We start from the raw sequence: 16,667 nt of genomic DNA, 5'->3' as shown, positions 1-16,667 counted from the left end.
CGGGTACATGGCTGGGATCGTCTAAGCCTTGCGGGAAGCAGTATGACACGAAGGAAGAACTCGAGTTGGCCATTCAAGCCGCCTGGTCCAATCTGGGCCCCAACTACCTCCGTAGATTGTCTCAGGGCATGGAAAAGCGGTGCTTGGATGTCTACAAAGCCAACGGGGAGCATATCGGTAAATAACTTTTAGTTTTGCAGCTGACATATGTTTTGTTTTGCTTAAAATGTCAAAGTGTACAAAGTGGGGCTAACCTTTTGCGTCGGTGCAAAAACATGTGTTTTTCATTTTCTCCGTTACTAATTACATTTTCACTACAGTCTATTGTATTTTGATTACTGAGACCAAGACGATTCGTTTGCCACCATTTGCACAATAAAACTCGCAAAACTCGATGTGTTATGATGTTTTAAAGGGGTGGGGCTAACCTTTTGCATCGGTCTGTATAACATATTTTATTATTATTATTCTACAATAAAGTAGCCCGCACCTCAGCATAGTAGTAGTTCCTATAGACCTCCTCCCGCTCGGTACCGTCATGGCGGAAGACAAGGCTGGCCGCCCATACGGCGTCTATGATGATGGCCGCCATGATGAGCAGGTAGAAGCCCGCAGACTGCAGGTACTTGACGCAGAAATGCGGCGCCCAGCCTTTGGTCTTGCTGTCATTTACTGACATCAGCCGCCAGCCGCCGTCGTCTCCTGACAGCACCTAGGAGGTGGTCTAGTGTTACAGCGCCCGCACATACTGCCCCCTAGACCCTTACATCCTGCCCCCTAGACCCTGGTGGTCTTGCTGTCATTGACTGACATCAGCCGCCAGCCTGCGTCGTCTCCTGACAGCACCTAGGAGGTGGTCTAGTGTTACAGCGCCCGCACATACTGCCCCCTAGACCCTTACATCCTGCCCCCTAGACCCTTACATCCTGCCCCCTAGACCCTGGTGGTCTTGCTGTCATGTACTGACATCAGCCGCCAGCCTGCGTCGTCTCCTGACAGCACCTAAGAGGTGGTCTACAGTCTTACAGCGCCCTTACATACTGTGTCCCTAGACCCTGGTGGTCTGCTGGGGTATCTGCCCCCTAGACCCCACATCTTCTGGAACTGGACCCCAAAATTTAGACCCTGGACCCACCTGTGTGGTGGTCTGCTGGGGGATCTGCCCCTAGACCCACCTGTGTAGTGGTCTGCTGGGGTATCTGCCCCTAAACCCACCAGTGTAGTGGTCTGCTGGGGGATCTGCCCCCTAGACCCACCTATGTAGTGGTCTGCTGGGGGATCTGCCCCTAGACCCACCTGTGTAGTGGTCTGCTGGGGGATCTGCCCCCTAGACCCACCTGTGTAGTGGTCTGCTGGGGGATCTGCCCCCTAGACCCACCNTGGAGGGTAGGAGGATACTTGATATTAGTGTGGAGGGTAGGAGGATACTTGATATTAGTGTGGAGGGTAGGAGGATACTTGATATTAGTGTGGAGGGTAGGAGGATACTTGATATTAGTGTGGAGGGTAGGAGGATACTTGATATTAGTGTGGAGGGTAGGAGGATACTTGATATTAGTGTGGAGGGTAGGAGGATACTTGATATTAGTGTGGAGGGTAGGAGGATACTTGATATTAGTGTGGAGGGTAGGAGGATACTTGATATTAGTGTGGAGGGTAGGAGGATACTTGATATTAGTGTGGAGGGTAGGAGGATACTTGATATTAGTGTGGAGGGTAGGAGGATACTTGATATTAGTGTGGAGGGTAGGAGGATACTTGATATTAGTGTGGAGGGTAGGAGGATACTTGATATTAGTGTGGAGGGTAGGAGGATACTTGATATTAGTGTGGAGGGTAGGAGGATACTTGATATTAGTGTGGAGGGTAGGAGGATACTTGATATTAGTGTGGAGGGTAGGAGGATACTTGATATTAGTGTGGAGGGTAGGAGGATACTTGATATTAGTGTGGAGGGTAGGAGGATACTTGATATTAGTGTGGAGGGTAGGAGGATACTTGATATTAGTGTGGAGGGTAGGAGGATACTTGATATTAGTGTGGAGGGTAGGAGGATACTTGATATTAGTGTGGAGGGTAGGAGGATACTTGATATTAGTGTGGAGGGTAGGAGGATACTTGATATTAGTGTGGAGGGTAGGAGGATACTTGATATCAGTGTGGGGACACTTGGTACACCGTGAAGATACATGTAGCTGTAATGAGAAGAAACACCCAACACCCCCTGAACACCTAAGGAACACCCAACACTCCCTAAACACCCAACACCCCTAAACACCTAAGGAACATCCAACACTTCCTAAACACCTAAGGAACACCCCTGAACAACTGAAGAACATTACCGAAGTTGCTGAAGCCCGTGAAGCCGCCGACGCTGCTGGGGAGGTCTAGCTTCTTGCAGACCATGTTGCTGGGACACTGGTAGCCTGACCCGTCCAGCGAGCAGAACGTGTCAGGCACCGCCAGCTCCCCCAGCGTGATCTCGCTCATCCTGACATTTTTTGCACGGTATATACTATAATATATACTATTTTTGCATATTTTATAGTTGTATATATACTTTAATATAAACTATTTTACATATTTTATTGTGTTATATATACTATAATATATACTATTTTAAATATTTTATTATGGTATATATACTATATTATATACACTATTTTTAATCTTTTATTCTGGTACAAATACTTTAATATATACCATTTTACATATTTTATTGCAATATATACATATATACTATAATATATTGTAATAATATAATTTTATTGTAATATATACAATAAAATATATATACTATATGTTTTATTGCAACTATATACTATTTTTCATATTTTTTGTGGTATATATACTATAATATATACTATTTTGCATCTTTTATAGTGGTATATATACAATAATATATAATATTTTCAATATTTTATTATGGTATATATACTATAATATATATATATATGTATATACAATTCATCTGAAGAATATTGTTCGACCCTGAAAATTTAAATTGACGAATTCCCTGGCCATTAACCACCCGTGTTGAAACAAGCTTATTCTGCCTTCTGATACTAACTATAATATATATACAGTGGGGGGAAATAAATATTCGTACACTTGAAAAATCGTATTTTAATGTATGTAAGTACACAAACTGAAAAGGAGAAGTGATTTATATTATGTATAGAGGCGCATTGTATTCAAAAATAGCATCAATAGAAATTAAATCTCAATGCTGAGATTTAATTTCTTTTGATAGTATTTTTGAATACTATGCGTCTCTATACATAATTTAAATTACTTTTCCTGTTAAGTTTGTGTACTTACATACATTAAAATACGATTTTTCAAGTATACGAATATTTATTTCCCCCCACTGTATATACTATTTATAATATTTTTTTTTTGTGGGTAATATCCTATAATATATACTATTTTGAATATTTTATTATAGTATATATACTATAATATATACATTATTTTGCATATTTTATTGTTGTATATATACTTTAATATACACTATTTTACATATTTTATTGTGGTATATATACTTTAATATACACTATTTTACATATTTTCCGTAGTATATATAGTATAGCAAGTATTCTATATACTAATATGATATAGGAAATAGTCTATGATATGATATCTACAGGCCTATCGATCGAACATACCCTGCCACTTCTGTAGTGTGTATTATAATTTATATAAGGGATATGTAAAGAAAATAGTCTATGATATTTTGTTGACAGGCCTCATCTTGAGCACACGAATCCTGGCGTTATTTATACGATATTGTATAAGAAATTATATAGGTATAATATTTATTATACATCATATATAAAGAATATGAATAGGATCTTATGATATTCTGTGTATACAGGATGTAACACTTTCGTTCCTCCATTTATTTCCTGCCCGAACAGTACGTGCCGCCTCCTCCTCCAAACAAAGTTTATTTTATAGGTCCCAAACAGACATAAGTAATTAATTTATTTTGAACCACACACAGAGAACCACCCATCTCGCTGCCCAGCTAGAAACTCCGTTTCGTTTCACGCGTCTCAAGGCGTACGGTACAGCATTGGAAAATTGGTTATTAAATAGTAGGGCTCCTAATAAATGAATTCATTTTACAGTTTGGCCAACTATTATTTTATAGTTTTGGTGATTAAAATGTTTTCATTCTGATATTTTCTCTCGTCACATAGGTAGTAGGTGACGCGAGTCACAGTAGGACTCCAGCTTACTTATTGCTCTTTTAATTCGTCTTTTGTTATTGTTCTTCATCAATACCTCGTCATCAATCGCATCGTCCGCCATAAGTATTCTTATAACTCTTGTAACCGATAATAATGGTATCTATGTGAAAACATAATGAAAGTAATTCAAAGTATAATGAGTTGAAATGTAAAAATTATATTCGGCCAGGAAATTACCGATATAAGAGTAATAGCTAGCGGCAAAAAAAATTTGTGCAAGTCGAATTTTTAACAACAAAATTCATTAACAAATTAATGTATAAATAATTAGAATAAGCAGCAGTAAAAAAAGGTATGAAATTGAATCTTAACAGCAGAAATTTATAATAATTGAATACGTATTATTAATCATGGATAAAATATATCAAATACTAACGGTTCATCGGATGAGTTGGTGCGGTTAGACGCGAGGACGCAGTGTCTGCTGAGGTCACCGAACAGCTGCACCCCCAGCAGCCCGTACAGCGATAAGAAGAACAGGAAGAACAGCGACACGTTCGTGATCTGCTGGCTCGAACGTCTGCAGAGAAATATACAGCTGAAGTCTCTGGAGGCAGGTACAGCGATAAGAAGAACAGCGACACGTTCGTGATCTGCTGGCTCGAACATTGCACATTAACACACAACGACGTTATATAAGTACAGCTGCACCCAAATCAGCCCTTACAACGACGTGTTCCTCATCGGTTAGCTCGAACTTCTAGAGTTAGAGCTAGGCGCCGTACAGCTGCTGTAGTATACACATACTGGTAATGTAGTATAAAATTGTGATAAAACAGACATTGAAGTGATAAAATAATTTAAAATCGACGTAAACAAGATCACTAGACGCCCTCAACATTCCTGCAACCACAAGAGCATATCTGAAACCCACTTGAAGATCTGCTTGAGTCTGCTCTTGGGCAGAGAGAAGATGAGGAAGAGCCTGACGAGCCTGACGACGATGAGAGGGCGTGGAGCGCGCAGCACCGACAGGGCAGCGTACGGCTCCACCCACTGCATCAGCTCGAACACGTGCAGCACAATGGACACCCAGTGAAAGAAGACCATACTGGCGTCATACTGGCACCAGCGGTCCTTCAGGTACGGAGTGTCACCCTGGAACACGGGTAAAAGTATGTGATTGTGATTGAAGTATTCCACATAACCTGATGATACCAGTTGAAGCATTCCACAAACCTTAATACAAACCTTAATGAAATGGGTCATTTTGGCGCCATAGAGTCAACGCCCAACGCAATGACTCTCTAGCACTGTGGCGTTCGCTGGATAAACTCGTGGGAAGAGGTCATACAGAGGCTTCGGGTGACGTAAGCGTGGAGGAATTCCGTGCAGTTTCTTAAAACAATATTTGTGCTGTGCGAGCGTCGTCAGCCGGTGCTCCGTCGGCAACATATGCACCGTGTCGGTTCGACTGCGTGCTGCAAGATCAATATTGAAAAAATAGGCCTTGACGCTTCTGATTCCAAATCATTTCGACCATCTCCAACCTGTCGATTTTGTCGAAACTCCTGGAACGCGTTGTGGCCCGACAGCTGAACGACCATCTTCAGCAGTCCGGTCTCATGCCTCGTCTTTAGTCTGCTTATACCGTCATCTCCACTAGTCGGAAACCGCTGTGCTGAAGGTACTTCTCCAGACCGCGGCGACATTGCGGCACTGGTACTCGACCTGTCGGCCGCGATTGACTCGGTCAACCACGCCACTTTATTGCATCGACTTGACGTATCCTATCATTCGGCCTGCGTGTCAAAGTGCTGCGGTGGTTCGAGTCCCATCTCAGCAGTAGATTCCAATGCGTTCGACGCGGGAACCTTTCTTCTACGCCATCTTCGTCACTTGCGGCGTGCCAAAGGGATCAGTTCTCGGCCCGATCCTCTTCCTGTTATATATGCTGTCGACGTGTTGCACATAATTGATTCACATAGATCGATTCCGCTTATGTTAGTCGACGACACCCAAATTTTTTGGCTACGGTGCACCGGCGGACGCCGCAGCGTTGCAGGACCGGATGTCTGTCTGCATGGACGCCGTCTCAGACTGGATGCACTCCAATCAGCTCCAGCTCAATGCATCAAAAACCGACAAAGGTCGCTGTCCTGACGTTCCGATGTATACACGGTCTGGTGCCGTGAAAGCATCGGAAATGTCTGCAGCGCGTGTGGGATATGCCTCCTAGAAGAAAATTACGCTCGTCATCAACAGCGAACCTCGTCGTTCCATCTACACGTCCATCTACCGTCGGTGACAGAGCGTTCCCGGTCGCCGATGTAGTGAGATGTAAAAACCTGGAACAGTCTGCCGGCTTCCGTGGCCTATATGAATCAAGTTCTTAGTCATTTTCATCCGTTATAATCCTGTCTCGTCTTAATTTCTATGTTTCGCTTGCTATTAAACTTATGTGTAACGTTCCCTCGAAGTTCGTTTGAACCTAACGCCAAGATAAATGCTTCGTATAATATAAAGATAACGATACCGGGTGAAGCTTTCTACACACTGATGATATCGTGTGAAGCACACCACTCATCCCTAAAAAAGACAACAAAAAATTCTTTTGCTGCTGGTCTAGACTTTACCTAAAAAGTCCTTTCACTCCCCCTGGTGATTATAATGGAAGCATTTGACTCACCATAATGATTGTAACTGAAGTATGTCACTCACCTTGATAATTGCAGCAGAATCATTAACCTCACCCTGATATTGCAACAGTAGAATGCAACTCACATTGATAATTGCAACACGGGTGTTCACATCGACCTGAAGATTGCGACACAAGTATGCCACTCACCCTGATGATGCCAAACGAGTGCATTTTGATGATCATCTCTGTGGTGAAGAGCAGCGTGACGAAGAGGTCAGCAGCGAGTGTGATGTATCGCAGCTCGTGGTGCATCTCGAAGGTGCGGGGTGTGTTAGCTGAGACCGAGACCAGCGATATCAGGGAGCACAGGTGCAGCATCCATGTTACTGCAGGCTGTTGTTAGAGAAACTTTACTAAAATCAACTGATATCTTGTAGTCAGTAGTACTAGTACATATGATGGTATTGAGAATATGCACTAAAATATCTTACTTTTTGATAGTCGATTTGATTTAATGTTTTATTTTTCATTACCTACTAAAGAGTTATCAAAAGTGTTGCTTTTGACAAAAAAAAATTTTAAATTTTACTGCTAGCTACGGTACGTATTTCTAGACAGAACTTTGTGTCAAACACACAAACTTAAACTAAAATGTAAACATATTCACGACCTTACCTGTTAGTATCTCATCACATTTACAAGTTAGGTTGTCCAGATGGTGAAATCTTACCTTTTTCATCCACTCAAGATCAGAGCTTTCATTAGCGTTCTCATAGAGAGTGTAGTCTATGAGGATGGGCTCACCCCTAACTGACTGACGGCGGCCCAACATGGCTGCCAGAGAATACTAAACCACCAGTAACTTCACATCTTGATCACTGATTTCATCAAACCTATAGTTTAAAAATATTTAATGTAGTTGATAAAAAATAATTTTTTATGAAATTGAAACTGATCTGGAACAAATTTGGCTTTTTATAGTAATTTTTAGATTCATGGAGTTCTGCTGCTGCATTAAATAGTACTACATATATCTGTTTTGAGATGTACTAATAAGAATATGATAACCTACAACTAACAACATTAACTTAATCATTATTCAAATTATTTTTTTAAATTTCAAATTTACCTATCTCTATTCATACAAATCATGTTTAATAAATATTTCAGACAGTAAAGAGCATGCGGAAAAATATTTTACTGTAAAAATATTTTATTATAATTACTCATTTACGAGTCCTTCAAAATAATATAAGATGACATTTATTGATAGGTACTCTAGACTTAGCCAGCATATTAATGAATTTACATTATGACTAAATTAGAAGGCTGATAGGACAGTCTGGCAACCTTTATGCCATAAATGATGATCATACAATGAAATTAGTCAAGTGCCAAAAAATTTGTTTATCATTCCAAGTGGAAAATTGTATAAAAGCCATACATGAATGAGACAAAAATGACCATGCTAAAAGCCAATCAGGAATATAAGGCAGACTTGTACTGGAATTAATTGTACTTAGCAGAAATGTGCAAATAAAATGATCATATGAAAAAACATAGGTGAAAATGTATCATTTTTCTTTATTATAGTAGGTTGTGCACAAACAAAGCAAGACCACAAAAAATATAGGTAACTCAGTACACACTGCAGTGAATGACAGCGAGCGCATTTTCTCATCGACAAAAACTTGAGGTCATGGAGAGATGGACAGACAGACAGACAGACAGATGGACAGACATGGTGAGCACAATAGTGCATTTTTTCCATAAATGAGAAAATGCGCTAAAAATGACCAAAATGGCAGATAGTCAGTTTTGGCTTCAGCACGAGTGAAGCCAAATTGGGCAAGAATTTTTTTTACTATTATTGGGCATTAATGAAAGATGGTGAGAAAACAAGCTAATAGTTCTTTGAGCATGCTCTTCAAATTTCAGAGCTCTGCCTTCAATCGCATAGTGATTTTGCAAGTTGTAAAAAGACAAGTCCAATGCCAACAAGAGAGATCAGCATGTGTGAATCACAGTGTAAGGATCAAGCCATTTTTAGTAAACCCTAGGGTAATATTTGCACCCGCAGTCATAGTCAGTGCTCATTAGCCGGCTATCAGTCACTCTTGCTCCAGCCGCCAGCACCATAGGTTAGTAACTTAAAGTGTGCTCTTGATGAATAATCTTCACTTGTCTGACCAGTGATCATTATTTTCTTTACCTTTGAAACATTTAAGGGGCCATGCTGATCTCTCTTGTGTCTATTTCAGTTCCAGTTGGGGAGACTATCTGGTACACTCGAGTTAAAGGCAAGACTACCCCAGAAGCATTTTCAGTGGGCCTATGAGATGTCAGTCATCTGTGCTTCTACCGTCAGTCGTCTGTACTTCTACCGTCAGTCGTCTGTAACTCTACCATCAGCTGTCTGTACTTCTACCATCAGTAGTCTGTGACTCTACTGTCAGTTGTCTGTACTTTTACCATCAGTCGTCTGTGACAGTCGACTGCAGCGGAATTTTTATCTTCGATTTTGTCGAAACTTCTAGAACGAGTTGTGGCCCGACAGCTGAAAACCATCTTTAGCAGTCCGGTCTCATGCCTCGTCTCCAGTCTGCATACCGCCATCTCCACTCGATGGAAACCACCGTGCTGAAGGTGCTTCGGTCGACCACGCCACTTTATTGCGTCATTTGACATATCATCCGGCCTGTGCGACACAGTGCTGCGGTGGTTCGAGTCCTGTCTCAGAAATAGATTCCGAAGCGTTCGATGCGGGAACTCTTCTTCAAAAGCCATCGTTGCTCGGCCCGATCCGCTTCCTGTTATATACTGTCAACGTATTGCACATACCAATTGATTCACAGTTTGATTTCGCACATGTTCGCCGACGACCCCCAAATATGAGGCTACTGTGCACTGGCGGACGTTGCAGCGTTGCAGGACCGGATGTCTATATATAGTCTGCATGGACGCCGTCTCAGACTGGATGCACTCCAACCAGCTCTAGTTCGATGCATAAAGAACTACTTTATTTGGTTTGCGACTGCTCATCGCCAGTATCAGCTTCCAGCCAACCCTGTTCGTGTGGGCAACGAGTTTGTCGTGCCATGTGTCTTCGGTTCGTAACCTGGACATTCTGCTGGACTCGGAACTTTCTATGAACCATCACATTGCCATATAGTCACCACCGCTTTTTTGGCGCTCTGCGTCGACTACGTAGCGTCAGCCACTATCTCTCGAGGCCCTTTTTAGTGGTGGCGCTCATTCTGACCTGATTGGACTATGTAAAGCCACACTCTATTGACTTCCGACCACAGCACTTTTTAAACTGCAACCCATAATGAACGCAGCTGCATGACTCATATGCAATAAGCAAAAAATTCGACCACGCGTCGCTGATATTGCGCGATCTTCACTGGCTGTGCATGCAGTAGCGCACGCAGTTCAAGGTCGCTAGTAAACTTATGTGTAACGTGCCCTCGAAGTTCATTTGAACCAGACGCCACGAAAACTGCTTTGTAGAATAATCATAAGAACGATACCGGCTGAAGCTTTCTACGCACACTGATGATATCGTGTGAAGCACACCACTCATCCCTAAAAAAGACAACAAAAAATTCTTTTGCTGCTGGTCTAGACTTTACCTAAAAAGTCCTTTCACTCCCCCTGGTGATTATAATGGAAGCATTTGACTCACCATAATAATTGTAACCGAAGTAGGTCACTCACCCTGATAATTTAAGCACAAATATTAACAAATATTAAATATATTAAGATTGCAACACAAGTATGCCACTCACCCTGATGATGCCAAACGAGTGCATTTTGATGATCATCTCTGTGGTGAAGAGCAGCGTGACGAAGAGGTCAGCAGCGAGTGTGATGTATCGCAGCTCGTGGTGCATCTCGAAGGTGCGGGGTGTGTTAGCTGAGACCGAGACCAGCGATATCAGGGAGCACAGGTGCAGCATCCATGTTACTGCCGGCTGTTGTTAGAGAAACTTTACTAAAATCAACTACAATGAGATACCTTGTAATCAGTAGTTCTAGTATATAGGTTGGTACGGTATTGAGAATATGCACCAAAATATCTTACTTTTTAATAGTTGATTGGATACAACATTTTATTTTTCATTGGCACACTTTTGAGTTGTCAAAATTGTTGCTTTTGACAAAGTGAATTTGCAAATTTTACTGCTAGCCATATCTTCCAGACAGAACTTTGTATCAAATGCACAAACTTACAGTAAACTAAAATGTACATGAATGAGACAAAAATGACCATGCTAAAAGCCAATCAGGAATATAAGGCAGACTTGTACTGGAATTAATTGTACTTAGCAGAAATGTGCAAATAAAATGATCATATGAAAAAACATAGGTGAAAATGTATCATTTTTCTTTATTATAGTAGGTTGTGCACAAACAAAGCAAGACCACAAAAAATATAGGTAACTCAGTACACACTGCAGTGAATGACAGCGAGCGCATTTTCTCATCGACAAAAACTTGAGGTCATGGAGAGATGGACAGACAGACAGACAGACAGATGGACAGACATGGTGAGCACAATAGTGCATTTTTTCCATAAATGAGAAAATGCGCTAAAAATGACCAAAATGGCAGATAGTCAGTTTTGGCTTCAGCACGAGTGAAGCCAAATTGGGCAAGAATTTTTTTTACTATTATTGGGCATTAATGAAAGATGGTGAGAAAACAAGCTAATAGTTCTTTGAGCATGCTCTTCAAATTTCAGAGCTCTGCCTTCAATCGTATAGTGATTTTGCAAGTTGTAAAATGACAAGTCCAATGCCGACAAGAGAGATCAGCATGTGTGAATGACAGTGTAAGGATCAAGCCATTTTTAGTAAACCCTAGGGTAATATTTGCACCCGCAGTCATAGTCAGTGCTCATTAGCTGGCTATCAGTCACTCTTGCTCTGGCCGCCAGTACCATAGGTTAGTAACTTAAAGTGTGCTCTTGATGAATAATCTTCACTTGTCTGACCAGTGATCATTATTTTCTTTACCTTTGAAACATTTAAGGGGCCATGCTGATCTCTCTTGTGTCTATTTCAGTTCCAGTTGGGGAGACTATCTGGTACACTCGAGTTAAAGGCAAGACTACCCCAGAAGCATTTTCAGTGGGCCTATGAGATGTCAGTCATCTGTGCTTCTACCGTCAGTCGTCTGTACTTCTACCGTCAGTCGTCTGTAACTCTACCATCAGCTGTCTGTACTTCTACCATCAGTAGTCTGTGACTCTACTGTCAGTTGTCTGTACTTTTACCATCAGTCGTCTGTGACAGTCGACTGCAGCGGAATTTTTATCTTGAAGGGAAGTTTAGCAATCGGGGAGCTTTTAGATGTGCTTTGTTCAGATGCGCACTGCGCATCTGAACTGATCTGTCAAACCGAGCGCAAAAACCACTTCATTACTTAAACACGTGTGTGGGTGGGCACCAAACAAAAGAAGCCCGTCAGTATTTCTTGGTGTTTATATTGGTGTCCATTTTCCCTTTACTTAGCGAGTGTGCAACTGGCAGTTCAGCGAGTTTGTCATGGACAAGATTGATAACTTTTTCAATGAATTTAAAGGAAACTACTAGTCAGTACGTCAGTCATCTGTACTTCTACCATCAGTCATCTGTAACTCTACCGTCAGTCATCTGTAACTCTACTGTCAGTTATCTGTAACTCTACCATCCATCATCTGTAACTCTACTGTCCATCCTCTGTGACTCAGCCATCAGCTATCTACACTCCTCCAATATCTTTGGCATTGCTCTAAGTATTAAGTTAAGTATCCATTTTTGTCTATCAGTTTATATGCCATTAAAATTACTGTTTAACTTGTCCATTATTACCCACTGATTTGATTTATGCTGTTCAGCTTCATTGATACCCTTACAGACAGCTGCACTGGCGTTTGGTGATGCAATACTACAAGTATTGAGTCACCAATCCATCAATTGATACTACTAGTATGAATTTTGATACTAATAGTGCTTCATTCTCAGTAATGTGACTGCCTTCCAGGTTCCTGTTAGTGTTTCAGTTCATACTTCAAAGTTGAGAAGTTTTTTTTGCACATAATTTACTGACCAGGATGATTTTAATGTTACAAAGACATTGTTACATAAAATTGTTTACTTGCACCTACCCTGTACTGCCCTTGTCTAGTTACTTAGTCAAGTGTTAGTCAGCCTAGGGTAGGGGCTAGGCTACTACTGCTACTTGGTACTAGTTCCACTTCTGCGCTGCCTGTAATTTTAATGACTGATGGGGTAAATATTGACATGTTAATTAACATTATTAATATCAATTAGTAATGATACTACTATTATTTTTATTTATTATTAATTTTTTAATTAGTAAAAACTTTATTTATTTTATATATTAACATGTTATACATTATTAATATACGTATGCAGGAGAGACAGGGTAGAGACCCAGCCCCAGTCCTAGTCCAGTGGGTGCCACTGCAGCCCCTGACTCAACTCAAGTCTCAACTCCCCCCTCCAATCATCTGTCTTCAACACATTCTTGCAATGGATTTGTAAATCTCAGATATTTTTTATCTCACTTATGGTGACAAAACCAAGAAACTGGAATTTGTTCTCTTCAATTCTGCCTATTGGTAAATTTATAACATTCATATATATCAGTCACCTGTTTCCCCTACCCACCAGCCACCTGCAGTCAAAGCCTTGACAAAAATATTTTTATTTTAGTTAGAATAGAGAGTCAACAACAAGAGCTTTCTAATGGTGCTGAAATTTGTTAAATTGGCTACAAGGAATTCATAAATGATAGTTAAAATAAAAGTGCCTAAATTTGGTCCATTTTTGGGACATACTTGAAATGAATAAAGAAAAAATGTATAGCTTTTCCACTTATATTTATTTTACTTATTATATTTCTATGATATTTTTCTAGATTCTCTTGTAATTTAGATTACCAACAAAGGAATTTTTTTCACACATACCTGATTATAGCCAAAGAAAAAAGTCTTAAAAATAAATGAATTATTAAAGCGTTTTATTGTTTTTATGTGTGGCTTTTGCTGGATTGTTTAGTTTGTTTATTTCACCAATTTCTAGCCTCTACTATAGGGAGCTTTAAAAATATATTCTGCAAAAATCAGAAACACCAGCCAGTGGCAGCCACACCAGCGCACTTGTGTCTGTAATTTTTTTAAACCCATTATTGCATTATGAATCCGAATTTCAAATATTAGACAGACTTTCCCTAAAATTACAGGTAAATACCATCATTTTGCAGGTGATTTTTGAAAACTGCTGGTCATAAAATCAGTTTGACACTATCATTTATGCTGCATTGCTGCTGGACAGGTATAATAAGGCAATTTTTCTATTTTTGGCAGAAGAAATTAGGAAAAGGTTATAGGAATAAGGAATGGGTGAAATTTAAAAAAAAACTCATAAATAATTGTATTTGTATCCAATTTATAGGTGGCTTCTGCCTTCCGTCAATTTTTCTAGTTAAGCATGAAACAATCTTTTTACCAGGAATTTTCAAGTATTTCTGTCTGAAATTTTGAATGGGTTATACAATGGTTTCTGCTTTGCAATTCTTTGTGCAAAAATTTTTAGCAATAGAATTTACAGATAACAATTAAATAAATATCATGCATCATATTTTAGGGAAAAATGGCTTGTTCATTTTATCAAATGTTAATATTAATTGTGAAACAAAGTTAACAAACTACATCTCTAAATCTAATCTCTTCAGAATATTTGTCAGATTGGGTTAAAAAAATATGTTTTTCACCAAAAAATAAAGTTTGTAAAGCAAGAACACTTATAATAACTTTAAATATAGTAATATAATGCTCCAAGTCCAAGAAATTAACATGATAACATAGTTAACACTTTTAATAATTCCGAAATGTCACGGGTAACACCTAAAGGCTAACGGCGTAACGCGATGCAATCTCTAGCAGTAGCAGCCGATCAATACGAGTTGCTAAGCCGTTTCCGCAACAACGGAAGTTATCGTTACAGCACAGAAAGTATTTAATAAGGTTTCCAGCATCCTGCCCAGCTCGTGCCTTGTCTTCGCATGTCGCAATTCAGTAATAATTAATTGAAGTGCGAACAAAAAATCAACAGAGTTTCGAAACAGAGCTTCGCTGTATCTTTTGAAAATGGATTTCTATTGAGATGATTTTATTCCTCTTAAGATTTGAGCCATGGATTCTATAGTGTTCAAATGACAATAGCGCACTATCAGTTCATTCATGATCAGACTTCAATAGCCTTCAGAACCGAACGATGTAAAACTTTTAGAATTTGAATTTTGATCAATAAGTCAACATTATGGTTTTCTAACGGTAAAAGTGAGTATATCGTTTTTAAAACCTTTCGTAGTAAACCTTAGAGCCCAAGTTATAGACTGCCGTATTATATGTTTCTCTGCAGTATTAATGCACGAACCACTGAAATGATTATTTCCAAACATCATACCTATGGGGTAATTTATAATTATTATCATCCAGATGATGTGCACCGTCGACTTCTCGTCAATTAATAACAGGTATAATTGAATCTAAACTAAAAAGAATTACTACCATCTGCAATAAATACAATACCCTCCAAAATATTTACCTCTGAATTACCCCCCAAAAAATGTGCAAATCACGCCAGGAGGGTAAGTTACCATAATTTACACTCACTCATTAAGTCCCACGACTGGCGTAATGAGCTTTATAGCTCTTATTGTATATAACAATACGTTCGCATCACTGATTACGCAAGCAATTACGAATAAAAAAATTCATCATACATGATCTCCGTGAACTCTCTTGTAGGTTTGTACTGCGCGTCTACCTCCCGTAACAAAGAAATAGATGAAGGCTGAGTGGTTAAGACCAAAAAGATTGGAATCATGAGTTTTAGGTTCGAAACCCGCTACTAGTTGTCAAAATTCTTGACAACATGGGCATGGAGACCGAGTTGTTAAAACCACGAAGATTGGAACAGCGAGTTGGAAGTTCGAAACCTGCAACTGTTTGTTTCAAGGCGTTATTACAGGTTAAACCACATAGGTGTGGTTAAAACCATCATGATTCATGATGATTGGAGTGTGAGCTGGGGGTTCGAAACCGGCGACAAGATGTGAAAACTCTTATTTAAATCGGTAAGGAGGCCGGGTGTTGAAGAATATGCGACATGCTGACGATAGCTCCTAATCGAAGCTGTCATAATTATATTATATTCAGAAGACTTTAAGATAGTAATGCAATTGATGCCATGTGAAAAGTATCTCTTATTTACTTCCATTAACCAACGAGACACATTCGTAGAATTATCTTGTATATACCAGCAATGCTTCATAAGCCACATTCCTAACTTATCTCGTGCCTGTCTCAGCGGTAGTTGCGTTGGTATTTCATCATGGCGGGGTGTGGGAGTTCACTCCTCTTTGTTTGGATGTTTGGTGGAGTTCCAGAGCATTGCTTAGCTCTTACCTAAGCCTCAGGGGGAGCAAGGAGAGGGAGAAGGCAAAACAAAACTGCAAGAATTTGCAGCTGCAGGTGGATAGGCTGACCAGGCATCACAAACTGCAGTTGCAGTTTTGACCCAGGCGAGCGCAGTGCGCGGGTGTCGGTCGGTCGTGCGGGTGACAGCGCTGCCGAAACCTGGACAGCCGGAGAGGTCTTAGGAGTACTTGTCATTCAATCACAACCGACCACCATACCACCACAACCAAGCACCATACCACCACAACCGAGCACCTGTCTCTTATACACATCTAGATGTGTATAAGAGACAGACTTAATTACATTTTAATTAACAGCTATTAGGCTTTTAATT

At 40.1% G+C, this 16,667-nt stretch overlaps 1 protein-coding gene across 1 annotated transcript in view; it reads right to left on the bottom strand.

The window, feature by feature from the left end:
- LOC125178400 (sodium leak channel NALCN-like) overlaps nt 1–7,783 on the bottom strand; it is a gene marked incomplete at its 3' end in the record, with an annotated part of 11,997 nt that extends 4,214 nt beyond the window's left edge. The window contains exons 1-7 of the mRNA XM_047882049.1: nt 7,568–7,783; nt 7,045–7,230; nt 5,131–5,354; nt 4,633–4,776; nt 2,338–2,491; nt 1,338–2,195; nt 491–712 (exon numbers count right to left, since the gene is read on the bottom strand). Of these exons, the coding sequence (XP_047738005.1) occupies nt 491–712; nt 1,338–2,195; nt 2,338–2,491; nt 4,633–4,776; nt 5,131–5,354; nt 7,045–7,230; nt 7,568–7,669 (1,890 nt within the window). The remainder of the gene's footprint in view (nt 1–490; nt 713–1,337; nt 2,196–2,337; nt 2,492–4,632; nt 4,777–5,130; nt 5,355–7,044; nt 7,231–7,567) is intronic.
- Between the last annotated feature and the right edge of the window lie 8,884 nt (nt 7,784–16,667).

This window comes from Hyalella azteca, unplaced genomic scaffold (assembly GCF_000764305.2).
Source record: "Hyalella azteca isolate HAZT.00-mixed unplaced genomic scaffold, Hazt_2.0.2 contig9547, whole genome shotgun sequence".
Taxonomy (NCBI): Eukaryota; Metazoa; Arthropoda; class Malacostraca; order Amphipoda; family Hyalellidae; genus Hyalella; species Hyalella azteca.
Note: the sequence above shows the minus strand (reverse complement) of the source record. Positions and strands in the feature narration are given on the sequence as shown.